Source organism: Cricetulus griseus, chromosome 4 (genome assembly GCF_003668045.3).
Source record: "Cricetulus griseus strain 17A/GY chromosome 4, alternate assembly CriGri-PICRH-1.0, whole genome shotgun sequence".
Classification (NCBI taxonomy): domain Eukaryota; kingdom Metazoa; phylum Chordata; class Mammalia; order Rodentia; family Cricetidae; genus Cricetulus; species Cricetulus griseus.
Window position 1 is genome coordinate 150232438 of NC_048597.1, and position 19920 is coordinate 150252357.

Genomic DNA, 19920 nt, shown 5'->3' on the forward strand with positions numbered 1-19920 from the left:
CATGCCAGTAGCAGCTACCCTCCATGACCTCTGCATCATCTCCTGCCTCTAGGATCCTGCTCTGTTTGGAGTTCCTGTCCTGACTTCCTTCAATAATGAACATCAATTTTGAAGTGTAAGCCAAATAAACCCCTTTCTCTCAAACTTGCTTTTTGGTCATGATGTTTTGTCACAGCAATAGAAACCCTAACACACACACACACACACACACACACACACACACACACACACACATTCCATAAGTTCTGTGACTCTAGAGAACACTTACTTATACATCCTTAAATAGTTTCTCCATTATTGCACCAGTAGGGACATCTTGCTTTGCAAGGTGGCATTGCTGTATGCAGGGTCCATCAGTGTGTAACATCATTGATGCCTTTTTATAACTATCATCTTGCACAGTGCTTCTCAGTACTCTGAAACCTAGAAAGTAGAGTTTCCTGTTCTGCTCAAGATTGATTTATGTATATCCTTCAGCTAAAAGTTCCTCTTCAAATATAGGGTCTTTCCTCCTGGTTAGTTTGGGCACCAAGAGTAATAGCAATACATTTTGTTGTTTTAGATATTTGCCATGTACCATCATGTTATCACTAATTTACTATTTCATTTAGCTATAATAGAAACCTGACAAAATATGTGCTCTTACTCATCATCATTACTTTATAAATTGTGATCACAAAGCAAAGGATGTTTGATAGAATAATTATAATAAATCCCCAGGAGCACCTTCAGATTGCAATTTCTAATCATTATAAAAGTAAAAACTTTGGAATGGAGAAATTTTATAAAATAAAATAACGAGAGACTATTGAACTGAGCTACTGAAATTATTGAAATATTTCAGCCAAAGGAAGTAGGAAATATATATGATAACATTTTTTTCTTATGATGTAGGTAGAAATAATATAATGCAACACATTACCCTTCAGTTGTGAAAACAATATGGAGATGGGATCTTGTTTTGAGGTTTGTCTTGGGAATTGTACAAGCCCAAGGGTGAATAAAAAAACTTCAGTAAAATTGTGAATCCCTTAGGAATTAAAGAGAGATCTTGGTCCAGTGTGTAAATAATAAAATACTTCTACTCCCTTCTTACACAAGGTTCTATTCTCATGGGACAAGAACCAACAAGCTTTCATTCTGTTTAAAGCCTGGTATGTTAATATCATTACAATCACATTGAAACTTCTCCATATTACAAAGTGACAAATAGACCAATATGAAGATTTTTACCAATGTGAGCAAATAGATAAAGATCATGATTAGCAAATGCAAGCTACAATTCAAAAATATTTCCAAGGCACTTTGATAATTATGTCCTAGTAACAGCAGCAACAAAATCCCATAAAATACAAATCCTGAAATTTTCATTTCAAGCAACAATAAGCAAACACCAATGTTTTCTGGTTCAACAATGGTGAGTTTATGAACTTTATGTACCTTAATGTCTTTGTTTATGATGGAAGTTCGGGGATATATGACAGTTCCATTTCTTTCCCATTTATTAAAACCCTGAAAAATAAGTAAACTTATTGTAAAAACACAGTATAAATAAATTCCTTCTTCCAGTACTGAACTGTTAAAAGTAGACTTAGAAGTTTGATTCTGTGACATATGCCACTTAGTAAACTTGCCTATAGTCAGAGCCTTTTTCTGTGCATGGATAATGTTTTGATTGCCTTTCTGACTATCTCTTCCGAATGAAGTACAATGTTAATGGTAAAATCTTCCATTTTTTTCTAGAAAGCAAGTTAATCAAGTAAACCAAGAAGTAATGAGATGAGATAAAGGTATTCCTGTTCACACACACCTTCCTTGGTTTGTGAGCAGCCATCTTTACATGAAATGATTCAGGCTTCATTCAGTATTTAAGAAGCTGAGGTACTTTGGCATGCTTCACTTGGCAAGAATGTAATAAGGGAAACTATGGCACTCAATGTCATGAGAAAGGAAGATTCTACATGTTGAGACTGGGGTGGACTTGGAAATTTCCTGTGAATATAAGTTGATGGCAAGAGATATAATGTGGGAAGAGCTAAATTCTCTTGTAATGTAACACATTGTCCAGTGCCTACAAATTCCAACTGAAAAAGAATGGCTGTTGATAATAGGTCTTTTGTGACTGAATTTATCCTGATTGGCTTAACAGACAAGCCCAATCTCCAGCTCCCTCTGTTCTTCCTATTTCTTGTAATGTATCTGGTGACTATCATGGGGAATTTGGGTTTGATAATTCTAATTGGACTGAATTCACATCTTCATACCCCCATGTACTTTTTCCTCTTTAACTTGTCTTTGATAGATGTCTGCTATTCTTCTGTGTTTACACCCAAAATGCTGTTGAACTTCATATTAAATAAGAATATTATTTCTTACATAGGGTGCATGACCCAACTCTATTTTTACTCATTTTTCGTTATTTCTGAGTGTTACGTGTTAATGTCGATGGCCTATGATCGGTATGTGGCCATCTGCAATCCACTCTTATATAATATTGCTATGTCTCCTAAAATATGTTCCTATCTAATGCTTGGTTCATACTTGATGGCGTTTTCTGGTGCCATGGCTCACACGGGGTGCATGCTGAGACTGACCTTCTGTGATGCAAATACCATCAACCACTACTTCTGTGACATCCTCCCTGTGATGCAGCTCTCCTGCACCAGCACTTCTGTCAATGAACTGGAGGTTTTCATTGTGGTGGGCATCAACATCATTGTGCCCAGCATCACCATCTTTATCTCTTATGGTTTCATTCTCTCCAGTATCTTCCATATCAACTCTGCTGAGGGCAGGTCCAAGGCATTCAGCACTTGCAGTTCCCACATCATTGCTGTTTCTTTGTTCTTTGGATCAGGTGCATTTATGTATCTTAAACCCTCCTCAGCTGGGAGGAACGAAGGAAAAATCTCTTCTGTCTTTTATACTAATGTGGTTCCCATGATGAACCCCTTAATCTACAGCTTGAGGAACAAAGATGTTAAAGTTGCCCTGAGAAAAACCCTGAGCAGGTGGAAATTATAATAGAAACAGCATCTCTGCTTGCCGTAGCTATGTGAAAGTTTATCTTTTTATTTATTAAAATAGTAGATGAAACATGTTTTCCTATTTTATTATGTAATCAGTAGGTATATTATCAATTTGCCTTCAGATTTTGTTAATAATAACTATTCCTTTCTCCTCATTATTTAGTACATATGTTTTATCATATTAAAGAAGATTTAACCCAATGCATTTTTATTGTCATTATTGATATTTTTTAGGAAAGATAAATTATTCATTAAACTATTAAGGAAATGTTAAGATGATGTTTTGCTAAGGAATGGGGTGATTCTTTTATTATATTTCACTGAACACACAAATGAAAATACTTTTTTTGTTAATTTCCTTCACACAACTTCCAAATGTTATTTCCAATACAGACAAAGTTCTACAAAGGCCATTGAATATAACCCATTTTTCTGTAATAAACATGTAGCTTTCTTGTTATATTTGTTTAGATTCTTCATTGTACCAAAAATCACACTAGATTTATCTTATGTATTTACATCCTGGGTAGTATACCAATGTGCAGCAAGGTTTATAATTAAAGTGTCACAGTTATTGTAATAAGAAATCTTAAGTTAAAGGGTACTCTCTTGTTACTTTTGAATGCACTTAATATTTATTAGTTTTGTGTTAGTAAATGTGAAGAAAAAACCAATTTTTTGAAAGCTGACTGCCTTGGTTTTTATATGATTAAAACATCTCCCAGGGTAAATGTTGATTTACTTTCCAACAGAAAATAACTTAGTTATTTTGTTACAACCTTTTGTTGTGGTTTAAGATATTTTAGAAGTGATCAGTTCAAAAAGGCAGATTTTGTACAAAAACAATAAAAAATATGAATTTCAAATGTTTTCATGTGTTTGATATTTAAGAATAACAGTATAGGAAGGAAAGGAGCCTAGCATATTCCTCCATATTGTAACAGACACAAAGTCAGATTATTTGAGTTCTCTCTCTACCAGGGTTTAGAAGATACATTTCAATGTAAGTACATATCTCAGTGAGACAATGCATTATCTTCCTCTTTCAAAATTCTGAGAAAAGCTACAGTCCACAACTGCCATATGCTAATGATGCTGGGATGTGAAGAGGGGCTACTTTTGAGTGGAAAAGAAATATAATAATGGTCAGATGAGATGACTCATCAGGTAAAGGCTCTTGCTGCCAAGCCTGATAACCTGTGTTCAATTCCTAATACCCACATGATAGAAGGAAAAAAGATGATTCTCAAAGTTGTGCTTTGAGTCCACACATGTACTGTTGTTTGCACCTACCACACACAGACAAACAAAATAATTAATTAATTAAGAAAAAAGGGAACGATAAGTGAAGCTTCAACTTAGGACTTTTGAAAATTATAGCACCCTACTATTCAAATCTCCAAATTAAAAGGCCTTAAATATATTGCAATTTCTAGATTTCTTTATGTAGGATAGGTTTAATCTATTGATCATAAAGAATTAATTTCTGTAGGTCAGAATATCTGGGAACAAATAAAATTTTCTGATCTCTGGGCTTTTATTTGTTAATTCTTTATAGATCTGTAGTCACTAAAGCCTGTTATTTGAGCAGGGAAAATCTAAACATCCAAATGTTGAACAAATGAATAAACGAAGTAATTTGAAAGAAGTTGTGTGGTCAAACCCAAATTATCATATTTGTTTTCTAGAATATGAGGGTTCATTCTTTCTTCACTTGAAAATGGCCAAAAGATATTTGTACAGAAGATCAGTAATCAAAGAACAACAGAAAGCTTTGTGTTACAAAATTATCCACTATTTTATAATTTTATTGTAACATTGTATTTAAGTGTTTTGAAATTTAGTATAAGCAGTTGTTGCTTTGTACATTGTGATTAGATGTTGGCCACTAACAACACTATTTTTCACCCCAAAATTTATATTTACATAAAACATCTGACCTCTCTTTCAATTTTCTTTTGCCAGTAGATTTTCTATTTTGGATAAAAGAATTCTCTTATAGAATGGACAATATTTATAAATGTTTTAATAACATTTCCATTGTTTCTGCTTCCTCAGTGTAGGGGTGCACTTCCACTGTTACAAATTTTATCACTAATTGGAATAGCCATATTGAATTATCTTGCTAAGTTTTCATCCAACAAATCTCAAAATATAAATAAAATTTTTGTTAGAAAAATACATATATTTTGATGAGTTCTAGTTATGTAAGGAAATTTGGGGAATAAATTATTTTTAAATAATGAATTTTTATATTTAAGATTTAATAAAAGTATTACTTGATATACTTGATAACTTTTTGTTGTTGACTTTAAGATGTACTTATTTGATTTTTTTACAGAGGGGAACATTGAAAAAATTATGTTATTAAAATACTCAGCTGGGGATGGAGGGATCTTTCTTTTAGTATAAGTGTTTGCTGTACAAGCATAAGGTCTAAGTGTGCAGCTCAGCACCGACTGTAAAATAAATTCATGATTTGTCACATGTATGCTTATAACACAAGAGCTGTAGTATGTGTGGAGACAGGAGGAATGCTCAATACTACTGGCTGGTATCACCTCCAGACTTAGTAAGATAATATCTCCAAAGACCTAGGAACAGAATGATAAAGCAGGACACTTGACACCCTCCCATGGTACACATGTGCAGACATCACACATTTAAACAATACTAAAATGTGCACACTCACACACACACACACACACACACACACAGAGAGAGAGAGAGAGAGACAGAGAGAGAGAGAGAGAGAGAGAGAGACAGAGAGACAGAGAGACAGAGAGACAGAGAGACAGAGAGAAGAAGTAATTGCCACAGTTAACACAGCTAAGAATTAAACTGGAAGTAAAGCATGGGGCTCACTTGTTCCTACTGATAACAAGGAACATGTTTGTAACACAATAAGAAGGCTTGGGCACACAGAATAACAGAAAAGTAGTTTCCGTCTTAATAAATACAAGGGAGATTTGGTGGCTTTATCTTGAATTTATTTGATGTAAGCTTTTAATATGTTTGATTCAGATCTTTAAACAAAACAAGACCATGAGAAAAATAATTTCCAAAATATGACTTCCTTGAAAAAAATAATAATGAGACAGTAGATGATAATGAAAGTAGACTCTGCAATATTACCATGTAAGCATGTGGGAACTAAGACAAAAACAAAAACAAACAAACAAACAAAACCCCCAGGTTTCCCTTAAGAGATGTAAGGTAACTGACAGATAGGAGTTCATTATCTGTCCAATCAATGAGGAAGCACAATCCCTAAAGAAGGAGGTGTACCTCAATAGAGAAACAGTCCCTAAAGATCTAGACATACATTATTGCCTAGCATGTAAATGAAGTAATCCTATTTCTCCTTTATAGCTGGCCTCTGTGAACGAGAAATAAGCGCCTTCCCATAGACAAGTTTGGAATAGTAATAAATTGTGTCAAATGTTCTGGTGTCTCATGCAGTGGACAGTGTGATGAAAAGAAAGGCTGTTTGCTTCCCTGTGATTCTTCAGAGTGTTTAGGGAGTAGCTTTATGAATTATGATCAGTAGTTCAGAAAAATTTCAAAAGAATATTGAACATTACCTTGGAATCAAGGAAATATAAGTCCTCTTCAGCACTTCAGGGTAAATAAAACTGGCAAATAAGCAAGAAAGTTTTCTCACCAAAAGTAAGTTTTGAATTCTGTGTTGATATTTTACTTTATCATTGAACCTGTCACTGAGATATGTCTAAACTCTAAAATGATAATATAAGATGTTTGTTTTGACCCATGTGTTACATGAGCAATGCCCAACAATGAAGCTACTTCAAATATGGTTTTCTTGTATACAGACCTACTTTTACTTGGTTTTAACGTGTATGCATGTAATGAGAAGATGACCTTGAGATATAACCTCTTAAGAAATTCAGGTTGACAATGGGCCATTATTTCTGTTAACATGTTGAACATTAGATTTCCAGGTCTAGGCATTTTCCCAGTTGAATGATTTCTTTTTATCATAGAGTTTCTGTATGTTTAAAACCAAAATCTTGGATCTGTAACTCCTTTTTTTTTTCTTTTCATCAATTTACAGAGTGACATTTGAGATTCCTCTACCAATTAAAAAATAATCTGATTTTCTGCTCCCATTTTCTCTAGTAAACAACACTCTCCTGTTTGTGTGGCTATAACTACGTTAGATTGCACATATCATGAAGTTCATGAAGGGTTTTCTAGTTTAAGTTTTGATCTTATTTTGTTTGAAGAAAGGCTTCATGTTGAGCTGAAGCCCAGCATCAAAGATCTTCCTTTCTTTCCCAATATGTGCAGTCATAAAATTTCACCAAAATTCTCTGGGAATTGTCCTGCAAACTGGGCAGAAGATTTTTGTAGAGTTGATTAAAACAGGAATTGTTTGTGGTGTCGTATCAAGTTTGATTTCAACAAATACATCTCACTTATGAATTAATTTTTTTTGTTGTTGTTGAGAGAAGGCTGTATCTAAACTGGAGAGGGAGCCATCAATAAGAAATGAGAAAATGAAGGTAGTTCTCTCTAGGCAATTTTTTACAAGAAAGTTCTGGGATTCCCAAACTCTTAACATCAGGGATGCTGCTGCTGACTTCAAGGAACTGCAACCTAGCCCCAGTACTTGATTGCAAGACCACAGAGAGTCCTTATTTGGATGGCACTTATAAGCATGGTCTCTATTTGCTTGACAGAGATAATCCAACTGGAGATTCCTACTTGCAGTGTAGTTCCCATTAACCTCCCAAAAGTGTTCACTTTTCAGTTCAGCTTATCATCTTTATTTTGGTATGAACCAGATGCATGGAAAATACATGCATGCACATGTACACAAATATGTGCATGTACACACACAGAAATATGAGAGAGAGACTCAACCACACTTTAAAAGCACTTCTAAATGTGATCATTTTAACTCACTGTTGGTGCAATAGGTAGTTCTAGGCTTGCTACATTTTGAAGCATACTCAATAAACCATTGGTTTCCTTGTCTAAGAAGTTAATCCACCAACACCTGCCAGTCCTCTTTAAACCACAAGAGAGTACACAGAGTCCACTACACTAGCTATTCCTAGAATTAGGTTCATTTGTTTATGTTTATTTCACAAGGGTCCAATTTATATGAAGCTCAGTACCATGCTGGTATAGCCTCTTCTAGCCTAAGGCAGAAGCTGTGTCAGAGAAACAATAGTAAAAAAGAGAAGGGGCAATTTGTCTTGACACAATCTGTTTTTCTCTTCTCCCTTAGTTTTTCTAGTAGTCATATTGGGCACAACAGTGCTGCAGACAATTTCTATGCAATGTTGTTCATGCCCTGTAATGTACTCAGCGTTTCTTGTTTGTTTTTGGTTTTTGGTTTTTCAAGCAGGGTTTCTCTGCGTTGCTTTGGAGCCTATCCTGGCACTCACTTTGTAGACCAGTCTGGCCTCAAACTCACAGAGATCCACCTGCCTCTGCCTCCAGAGTGCTAGGATTAAAGCCATGTGCCACCAACACTCAGCTGTACTTAATGTTTAAAGTTTGATACTGGGAAGATAATGACATTAAATAATGTGGTACTATGAAGTTGGCTCTTTGGTTTCAAATTGATTAATTTCAGACATTTTTACTAGATACCTCACTTATGTGAGAGAAACTTGGGTGGTGTGCTCATTTATGTTACCTGATTTCATCTTTGTTGTTCTTTTCATTCCTACAGATTCTCTTACAGAAGAATGGTTCTGGAAAATGCTTCCCTGGTCACTGAATTCATATTGGTGGGGTTAACTGACCAGCCTGGGCTTCAAATACCCTTGTTCCTCCTCTTTCTGGTGATGTACATGATAACAACAATGGGAAATTTGGCTTTGATTGTGCTAATTGTGCTTAATTCTCACCTTCACACCCCCATGTACTTTTTCCTCTTTAATTTGTCCTGCATAGACCTTTGCTATTGTTCAGTTATAACACCCAAAATGCTGATGAACTTCACACTAAAGAAGAATGTTATTTCTTATGAGGGATGTATGACCCAATTCTATTTCTTTTGTTTTTTTGTTATTTCTGAGTGTTATGTGCTAACAGCCATGGCCTATGATCGCTATGCAGCTATTTGCAAACCACTCTTGTATAATGTTGTCATGTCTCCTAAGGTGTGTTCTTATCTTATGCTTGGTTCATATTTGATGGGGTTTTCTGGTGCTATGATCCACACTGGATGTGTTCTGAGACTGACCTTCTGTGATAGAAACATTATCAACCACTATTTCTGTGACCTCCTCCCTTTGCTACAGCTCTCCTGCACGAGCACCTATGTCAATGAGATAGAGCTGTTCATTGTAGCAGGAAAGGACATCATTGTGCCCACAGTCATCATCTTTACCTCTTATGGTTTCATCCTCTCCAGCATCCTCAAAATAAGTTCTACTGAAAGCAGGTCCAAAGCCTTCAGCACTTGCAGTTCCCACATAATTGCTGTCTCTCTATTCTTTGGATCATGTGCATTTATGTATTTAAAACCTTCCTCAGCTGGGTCTATGGATCAGGGAAAAATATCTTCTGTCTTTTATAACATTGTGGTACCTATGATGAACCCATTAATCTATAGTCTTAGGAACAAAGATGTTAAAATTGCTCTGAAGAAAACTCTAACCAAAAGAAAGTTTTAATCACAGCTTGGCATCTTTATACCTGTATGTATATCACCAAGAGTTAGTGTATATTAATTAATATATTTTCCTGCATTCTTCATTACATTTTTTTCCTACCATGGAGAGGGGACATTGTAACCTGTTTTATTTACAGTAGGTTTTCTTTGTCCTTCACCAGTTTAGCAATTTGAGAACAACTGTATGTGAAAATCCTTCCCCCTCTCATTGCCGTTAGACTGCATTCTCAAAAGTATTAATTGTTCTAACAAGTTCTAAAAAGGATTACATAAATAACAAATGTCAGCATAACTTTGGGCAGTGTGGTTCTTATTTGTCACTGTTTTTTCTAAGTTGTGAGTCAAATAGTCTGCCCCTGCTTCTTTTTCCTTTCTTGGATGACCACATGTCAGTTTGATATGACAGTCCTCTATTATCCCATTCTTTCACCATGAACTATTAAATATAATCACATCACAGCTGTGATACAGTGCACTTCAACTTCTTTTTGTTAGCAATCATATATTTAATTTTGAGAGACAAACTAAAAATATTTAGCTGTTTTCTCCTAATATTTGTAAAGAAAAACTATTTAGTTTTTACTTTAGTTGTGTGTGTGTGTGTGTGTGTGTGTGTGTGTGTGGGTGTGTGTGTGTGTGTGTGTGTGTACTTTCTCTAACAACGTCCACCCACCTTTGAGACAAGGTCCACCATTGTTCCTAGTATACAAATAATGCTAGACTAGGTATCCAAAGGCACCGTAGGAATCTTCCTGTCTCTAACTTCCTATTGCCAGTTAGGAGTGCACATGCCACCACATCTGGCATTTACCCATTGGTTCTGGGGATATAGCTGTGGTTGTTTTGCTTCCAAGGCAAGTGTTTTAGCAACTGAACCATTTCCCTAATCATTATTAACATTTCTATTTAAAGTCTAAAGAAGTATGTGTGATTACATGCAAAGCAGAGTTAGCCTTTATTCATAAAACTACTACTACCACTGCTGTCACTACTACATAAGAGACATAACCACATTGAAGGCTGCACAGCTGATAGTTAAACTGGAAGTCGTAGGACTCATGTTTGCCAGTGTATGAAAAAGAGGATGTTTCTGCTTTAGTCAGAAAGTTTAGGCTTTCATATTCCAGTGAAAAATTATCTTCCTAGTGAACACAGAATGGGAATGTTCTGATCATATCATGGATTGATTTAATAGATTTCTGTTCTATCATAAGCTGGTATTGTGAGTTAGTATCAGTGATATATGACTATGACCAGCTACCATCTGGTGGAAGATTAACCAAGTCAAAAGTGGAAGTGATTTTAAGTGTCCTGTGTTTCAGTTTCTCAACCCTTCCTAGTTATTAAACTCTCCTCCTTTCCCTATAGGATTCCTATGCCACAGTCTACTATAAGGCTGAGAGTAGCACTAGTCTATGGGCATAAATATACACGTGTAGATTACAGGTGAGATGTTCATTTAGCAAACTATGAATACTAGCTTTGAACCAGGTTTACACTCTCTGGCCTGTATTGTTTCCCACAGAGTAGGCCTCATATCCAATCATAAAGCAGATTTTAACCCTTCCTCCCATGTATTATCACCAGTCAAAGAGGAATAGAGGAATCTCAAATGGCAGAAAGGTCTTTAAGGAATTGCTCAACATCCTTGGCCATCAGGGTAATGCAAATCAAAACAACTCAGAGATAACATCTTACTCCTGTCAGAATGGCTAGAACAAAAACACCAATGGCAGTTTATGCTGGTAAGGATGTGAAGAAAGGGGAACAGTATAGTTTTTAAACAAAATTTCAAAGTAATTCCAGGCACAGAAAGCCAAGATGGATGGTCAATAAAACTTTCAGAATGAATTATAAGGTACTAAAAATTTCCTTCCTTTTTTCTTTTTTAAATATTTCTGCATACTCAAATTTCAAAATCCATTTTCTCTATTCAGTGGACGAAGTATGCTGCAAATGTCTTATTACTCAATCACTTTAAACTGAAGATGAGGTTGGAGAGAAAGTGCAGTTGGCAAAGTGCTTGCAAGCTTGAGAGCTTGATTAAACACTTCCCTGGAAAAACCTAAGTTTGATGGAAGTCATTTCTAATGCCCTCACTGGCCAGTCAGAGAAGGGCAGATCCTTAGGCTCACTAGCCAGCAAGCTTAGTTTAATCATGGTGCTTTTAGTTACAGAGAGATTCTATCTGAAAAAGTCAGGTGAATGGTTCAAAGGAAATAAACCTGTTGTTGAACTCTAGTGTATGTGTGTGCACAGACACATATAGAAACTCACACTACTAAAATATATAAGTAAATAAGTTCCAAAGATGATGTCATGAAACAATTTTCAATAGATAACAAAATCTCTGCTACACATATCTTTTTGAGGTATCCCTGAGGTTTGGGTTTTGGGTGCTGTTGTATGATAACAGCCTTGAAATGTTTTCATTTTCAAGTACTCCTTGATGGTAAGAGCAAATGACATTGGCTTTACTGAGGTTTAATCTCACTCTTCAAAGACATTTCAAAATGTAATTGCCAGTGTAAAGTGCTATATGAGTGCTTTGAAGAGATGATCAGTTCATGACAGATGTTTTTCTGGTTACACTAATAAAGCTATTGAAGAACTGGATTCATTTTTATGAAATTGGATTCCTTATAAAAGTGGATTCCCTCCACTGATCATTCTCCCCCTTGTGTCATGACTTCCTCTCAGGCTCTGTGTCTTTTTCTGACTTTAGATGCAGCTGCATCAAGACCCTGACTGCATTCAAATAGCCTGACTGTGGATAGTGTAGCACTCAGAACTAGCAGCTGATTATCCTGTCTATGGAATGCTGTTAGGGCAACAAATTGTTAAACAAATTGTCATATTATATGGCACAATTATTAAATAGTAGCTTTAGTGGGGATTGTTTTTGAGTACATTTTCTGTGTCATACCTGCTGTTATGAGAGTTACATATGTAGTGTTATGTAGCTTGGTCCTTTTGTGAGACTCCTAACAGCTGGAGCTGAGTTTATCTCTACTCTTTTACTGGCTTTTGGGAACTTACTCCTATTCTTGGATACATTGCCCAGATTTGTTACATGGAGAAGGACTTAGTCTTACTGCAAGTGATTTACCATGTTTTGTTGATATTCATGGGAGGCCTGCCCTTTCCTAAACAGAAACAGTTCGGGAAAGGACTGTGGGGTGGGAATAGAGGGATGGAGATGGGGAGGGCCTGGGAAGAGAGGAGGAATAGGAACCTGCAACCTGGATGTAAAATTAATTAATTAATTAACTGTGATTAATTAAAAAGGAGTTACTTATTTCTTCATTTGCAGTATAGTTGTTATTTATTACGTGTTTTATTGGCAAAAACAGAATACTAGCCCTTGTGCATATTGTGTCTATGTTATTTTCTGTCTGTGATCTATAAGCTCTATGTGATGATCAAATGTTTTTGTATACCAACTGTAGAAGACTTTCACTTAAATAATAAACATTTGATACAATAACCAACAGTATTATCTATGGATACAGTTTCTATTATGGAAGATACTTAACTAACCATTAACTTCTTACCAGAAAAAGACATTTTAATTAACTACTCAAGACAGCTAGGGTTGTGTTTATAGTTGATCATTCATATGAAAGTAATCTGTTTAGTGAGTTTTCAAGTGTATCATTTATTTATAGTCATACTTTTATTTGTATTTTTTATGTAGCAATCAAAATAATGGCTTAAACTACTTAATTTTCATAAATATATCATTGCATTCTCCTCCTGCTAATCAGCATTGTCCCCAATAAAGTCATCCATTATCTTTGATGTCATGGAATTTTCATACATCAATATAAGGGTACATATATATTTAATATTAGATTCTACAAATGAGGAAAAAGATGCTATTTGTGTTTCTTTTCCCTTATATTATGTTCCACTCCTTCTTTGGCCCAACTCATTAGTTTTCTTTCTCTGTCATATACCATTTCTTTTAGATCCATGTCATATATATTTAGGCCGAGATCCTGTTCTGAGTCTCATTTACCTAATTTAACGAGAGGATTTGCATTTCCATTTATTTTCCTGTAGCTAGCATAGCGTTCTTTGTTACAGGTTAATAAGCTCCACTGAGTTTATAAATACCACATCTTCTACATTCATTCATCCACTGATGGGCATCTGGGCATGTTTTATTTGTTAACTCTTGTAACTAATACTGTAATAAACTTGGGTGTACAAAGTGCTCGGTGGGGTACTGTCTTTGATTCTTCTGAGTATATACAGAGGAATGTTATGTCCATAGTTAGATATTAGCAGTCTTGGAGGTCTTTGTAGACATGGCTTTCCCTTTTAATAGGCATCTTCTATAATTAAGAATTTAAACTACAGGACTCTGATAATGTGTCCTCTGTCTGAAACTTGAGTTATATTTATGGCTCTGGGTGGTACCTGACATTATAACTGTCCATAAGGTCATACTATTTCTGTCCATCATGAAGCTTTCTGATGGAAAACAGGGGTATATCACTGTCCCATCACATAAAGATTAATCCAAGTACTTCGCTAATCACCTGGATAGGAAAATGCCCTTGTCTGCCTTCGCAGTTTTTGAAGGAACACAGCCTGCCTAAAATACAAACCAGTGCAGAAGTCTCTATTTTTACATTTCCATCTGTAAGTGCTCTGCTCTACAATGATCATGTTGATCAATGCCCACTCTTACCCCTTGAGAATGCCCAACCTGGCTGTGTTATAAACTCTATCATTTACATTACACTGTGTGTTCCTTTTATGAGTCAGGACTAGGGAACTAAGGCTATAAAATCTGTATGGCTGGGGTGATGAAAACTGGATGCTCAATTCATTTATCCATTTATTAACTGAATAATTGTATATTGACATTTATTGTTTTGCAGTTTTACACAGTATATATATCAATGTCCTATTAGAAAATGAGTTGGCAGAGATTTCTCCTAATCCACAGCCTGTTTCTTCACTCTGTTGATCATTTTCTTTGCCGTGGCAGGAGACTTAATTTCATGCACTCTTATCACTTTATCTTTGCTATTGATTCTAAAGTTCTCAGAGATCTTTTCAGAGTCTTTAGCACTATATGTATAGTTTATCTATCTATTCCTCTACCAACATCAGTGTTTTGGAACTTGCATTAGTGTCTGGATCCATATTAATTTGATTTTCCTATGAAGTGTTAGAAGGTCATCAAGATGTACTCTTTCTCATATAAATATGCAATTTTTCTGACCCGTTGTGTTGAAGAGGCCATGTTTTTGCAGTGTGTTTTGACATTATTGTCAAAAAATCACATGCCTAGAGATAAGTCACTTATTCTATTTCATTGCTCTAAGCATCTGCCTTTGTTCAGTACCATGATCCCCCCCCCCCGGATCTATAGTGTGCATTGACAGCAGGTGTTCTCATTCCATCAGCATTCCTCTATCTTTTCAGGATTTTCATTGTATATTTAGAGTTTTTTATGTTTCATTATTAATTTTAGGACTTTTCTATTTCTGTGAATGATATTATTGAGAATTTATGGTAGGTGCATTGAATCTGCATATCCTTATTGGTAACAGAGCCACTTTGATGGTAGTAATTATTCTAATCCATGAGCATTAGTTTTGCCATCCTCTAATATTTCATCCACAGTTTTAAAGTCTCAATTTTGGTGTCCTCAGGTCTTCACTTAATTTTGTTCCTAGGCATTTCTGAAGTGGATATGGATGGCGAATTTTTCCTAAATTCTCTATTGATAAGTAAGTTCCTTGTTTGTATATAGAGAAGGAACTTGTTTGGGGATGATAAGTTTTTATGTGGCTACTTCACTGAAAGTAGTTAGCAGATCTACAAGTTTTACAGAGATGTTTGTAAGATGTTTTATATAAGATTATATAATCTGAGATAATTTGACTTTTTAAAATAAATATTTTTTAATTTGAAATAATCTTTTTTATTTTACATACTAATCCCAGTTTTCCGTCCCTTTCCACTCCCACTCCCTTCTCCCCTTACCTTCCCCAACCCTACCCACCTTCCCTCCACCCCACCCCCCGTTGAGAGTGAGGCCTTTCATGGGAGCCAACAAAATCTTTCATATCACCTTGAAGCAGGACCAAGGCACTACCCTCTATGTATACCCTCTGTATATAAACAAGATATCTCTCCATAGGTAACAGGATCCACAAAGCCAGTTCATGCACTAGGGATAAATTCTAGTCCACTGCCAGTGGTCCCATAAAGTGCCTAAGCCACACAACTGTCACTCACATTCAGAGGTCTTTGTTTGGTTCTATGCAGGTTCCCCAGCTGTCAGTACAGAGTCAGTGAACTCCCACTAGCTAAGAGCAGCTGTTTCTGTGCATTACCCCATCATGGTCTTGACCCCTTTGCTCATATTATCACTCCTCCATCTCTTTGAATGGACTTCTGGAGTTCGGCACTGTGCATCTATGCATCTGCTTCCATCATTTACTGAGCAAAGGTTCTATGATGATAATTAAGGAAGTCACCAATCTGATTACAGGGGAAGGCCAGTTCAGTCACCCTCTCCACTAGTGCTTAGAGTCTTAGCTGGGTTGATCTTTGTGGATTCCTGGGGATTTCCCTATTGCCAGGTTTCTCTTTAAATGCACCCTCTAGCAAGATATCTCTTTTCTTGCTCTCCATCTGTCCTTCCCCCATCCCCTCCCCTTCTACCCTGCCCTTCCCTCCATGCTCCCAATTTACTCTGGAGATCTTGTTCTTTTTCCCTTTCCAGGGGATCCATATATGTCTTTCCTAGGGTCCTCCTTGTTATCTAGCTCCTCTGCATATCTTGTTTGCCTTTTCTGGGTCTGGGTTACCTCACTCATGATGCTTTTTTTTCTAAAATAAAGATATTAAAAGTTATTTATGTATTTGCCTATTTGTATATGGTTTTGTATATCCACTAAGAACAGTAAACTCCTGGATCTGGGGTTACAAATAGTTGTGGGCTCTTTTTTTGAGTAATTTTATATTTGTATTTGATTAATGATTACATGAGGCTTAAATAAAACATATTTCAGAATGCTATTTTGCCATAATAATTTATCATTCACGACTTAATCTTTCAATACCAATTACCATTGGATGGACAGTGCAAGTGTGTATGTGTACTCTATGTGTACATATATGTGGATGCACACATATACATGCACATTTGTATGTGGAAGCCTGAATTAATGTATGGTAGTTTCCTTGATGTGGTCTTTCTCTGCTTCATTTATTGAGTCAAGGTTGCTCAACTGAACCCAGAGCTCACTGTTTGGCTACTCCATACAGGATCTTGCCCTGAGGTTCAACAGTCTCTGAAACCAGTCTTACTGTATAGATCATTCATGATCTTCATTTACTTATAGTCTGCCAGAGCCATACTTGTTCACAAAGTAGATGCCCATCAGGGTGGTATAGTAATTCTCTCTGTAAATTCCAGAAGTAAGGAAAGTCTAGTATACTTTTTTCTCAAAGCAGATATCTTAGGCACATCTTTCATACATGGTTCCTTGCTGAAGCATGCTTTTATATTGAAAAAGTCAGAGTACTTGTCTAAATAGTCTAAAATACAGCTTCCAGACTAGTTAAATTCAGCCAGCATTTTTATCTTGCATATTTCCCTGTCCATTTTCCCTAGAGACATCCCAAACATTTTTCCCTTCTAATAACCCCTCTTCTTTACCACATTTCCAGGAAAACTTGGGGTCAGTGATGATGAACTGTTTCATACCATCTGTTCTAATGACTAGAATCAAAGGATTTCTAAGTCTCTGGTTTTTAAAATTGATTAGTTAATTTATTTTACATCCCTAATGCCTCCCATCCCTCTTCTTCTCCCACTGGCTCCCCCTACCTTCCTTCCATCCCCCCTCAATCTACCACTCTTCTGTATTCATTCAGAAAGGGGCAGGCCTCCCATGAACATTAACAAAGCATAGCATATCAAAATGGCATAATACGGCAGACTGACCTGGAACTAGGTGAGTGAGATCCTGCCCGCTCCCGACCCCAGGCCAGAACACCCTACCACCCCCAATTGTGCCTGCCGGCTTGGGCCAGACACGCCCAGGCAGGGAGGAGCCCCCTGCCCCACCAATCTGCTAGCACCCCATTCTTACATTCCGCCGCCGCAGACTGACCTGGAACTAGGTGAGTGAGCTCCTGCCCGCTCCCGACCCCAGACCAGAACACCCCACCACCCCCATCCCACCACCCCCGCCTGTGCCTGCCGGCTTGGGCCAGACAAGCCCAGGCAGGGAGGAGCTCCCTGTGCCCCAAATCTGGTAGCACCCCACTCTTCCATTCCGCCGAACGACCGAGAAACTAGGAACTAGCGAGGAGACCACCAGGAGCGTCGAGATCATCTAGAGTTGTGGACATCGAATTCCTAGCCCCCACACACCACTGGGCCACAAGAGGAGATAGAGAGAACCCACCCGCACCCACTAAAAGGATATGGGGAGAAGACAGAATAAGATTTCACTCAACAACACAAAGACCAACATGACACCACCAGAACCTAGGGACTCCACTCCGGCAAGAGCTGAAAAGCCCAACACAGAGCATGAAGATGAGATGGACCTCAAAAATTATCTCAGCAAGTTGATAGAGGCCTTTAAAGAGGAAACAAGAAAATCCCTTAAAGAAATAGAAGAGAAAGCAAACAAAAAATTAAATGAATTGGAGGAAAAGACAAACCAAAAAATTCAAGAAATAAATAAATCTCTTAAAGAATCTAAAGAAAGCCAAGAAAAAACATCCAAGCAAGTGAAGGAAGCTCTTGAAATAGTTCAAAACATGAAAGCTGAAATACACACAATAAAGAAAACACAGAATGAGACCATGTTGGAAATGGAAAGGTTGGATAAACGATCAGGAACTAAAGATGTAAGTGTATCCAACAGGATTCAAGAGATGGAAGAGAGAATCTCAGCCACTGAAGACTCGCTAGAGGATATACATTCATCCACCAAAGAGAACCTCAAGTCCAACAAAACCCTAACACAAAATATCCAGGAAATATGGGACACCGTAAAAAGGCCAAACCTAAGAATAATAGGTGTAGAAGAAGGTGAAGAAATACTGCTCAAAGGTACAGAAAACATATTCAACAAAATCATAGAAGAAAACTTCCCCAACCTACAGAAGGATATGCCTATGAAAGTACAAGAAGCTTACAGGACACCAAACAGACTGGACCACAAAAAGAAGTCCCCCCGACACATAATAATCAAAACACCAAATCTACAGAATAAAGAGAAAATATTAAGAGCAGCAAAGGAAAAAGGCCAAGTAACATATAAAGGCAAACCAATCAGAATCACACCCGACTTCTCAATGGAAACTCTGAAAGCCAGAAGGTCTTGGATAGATACCCTACAAGCACTAAGGGAGCATGGATGTCAACCCAGACTACTGTACCCAGCAAAACTTTCAATCACTATAGATGGAGAAAACAAGATATTCCACGACAAAAACAGATTTAAACAATACATATCAACAAATCCAGCACTACAGAAGGCTCTGGAAGGAAAACTCCAACCCAACGAACATAACTACACTCACAAAAACACTGGCAGTAGTTAATCGAATTTCACCAAACACAAAAAGAAACAGAAGGGCAAAATCCACACGCAATGATACCACCAACAATAAATCCAAAACTAAGAAGAACCAATGAACAATGGACGTTAATATCCCTGAATGTCAATGGTCTTAACTTACCCATAAAAAGATATAGGCTAACAGAATGGATACGAAGACAGAATCCATCCTTCTGCTGTTTACAAGAAACACACCTCAAATTCAAAGACAGGCGATACCTCAGAGTAAAAGGATGGGAAAAGATTTTCCAATCAAATGGGCTCAAGAAACAAGCTGGGGTAGCAATACTAATATCTAACAAATTAGACTTTAAACTGAAAGCAATCAAAAGAGATAAAGAAGGGCATTTCATACTCATCACAGGAAAAGTCCATCAAGATGAAGTCTCAATCCTGAACATCTATGCCCCTAATACAAAAGCATCCACTTTTGTAAAAGAAACATTACTAAAGCTCAAACCACACATAAAACCACACACACTTATAGTAGGAGACTTTAACACCCCCCTTATACCACTGGACAGAACTACTAGACAGAAACTTAACAAAGAAACAAAGGATCTGAAAGAAGTTATGACACAACTGGGTTTAACAGATATCTATAGAACATTCCATCCAAACACAA

General features: G+C 36.7%; 2 protein-coding genes across 2 annotated transcripts; both read left to right on the forward strand.

Moving 5' to 3' along the window:
• The first annotated feature begins 2094 nt into the window (after positions 1-2094).
• Positions 2095-3024, forward strand: LOC100762573 (olfactory receptor 8B3-like). Its single transcript, XM_027412243.1, has one exon. The coding sequence runs from the start codon at positions 2095-2097 to the stop codon at positions 3022-3024; it is 930 nt and encodes a 309-aa protein (XP_027268044.1).
• Positions 3025-8746: 5722 nt separating this feature from the next.
• Positions 8747-9685, forward strand: LOC100762859 (olfactory receptor 145). The gene has a single exon (XM_027412244.1). It carries the CDS (start codon positions 8753-8755, stop codon positions 9683-9685), a length of 933 nt encoding a protein of 310 aa, XP_027268045.1. The 5' UTR covers positions 8747-8752.
• Positions 9686-19920: the final 10235 nt, after the last annotated feature.

Bases quoted from the DNA above. Each gene is read 5' to 3' on its own strand.
- LOC100762573 (XM_027412243.1), top strand. From the start codon at position 2,095: ATGGCTGTTGATAATAGGTCTTTTGTGACTGAATTTATCCTGATTGGC.
- LOC100762859 (XM_027412244.1), top strand. From the start codon at position 8,753: ATGGTTCTGGAAAATGCTTCCCTGGTCACTGAATTCATATTGGTGGGG.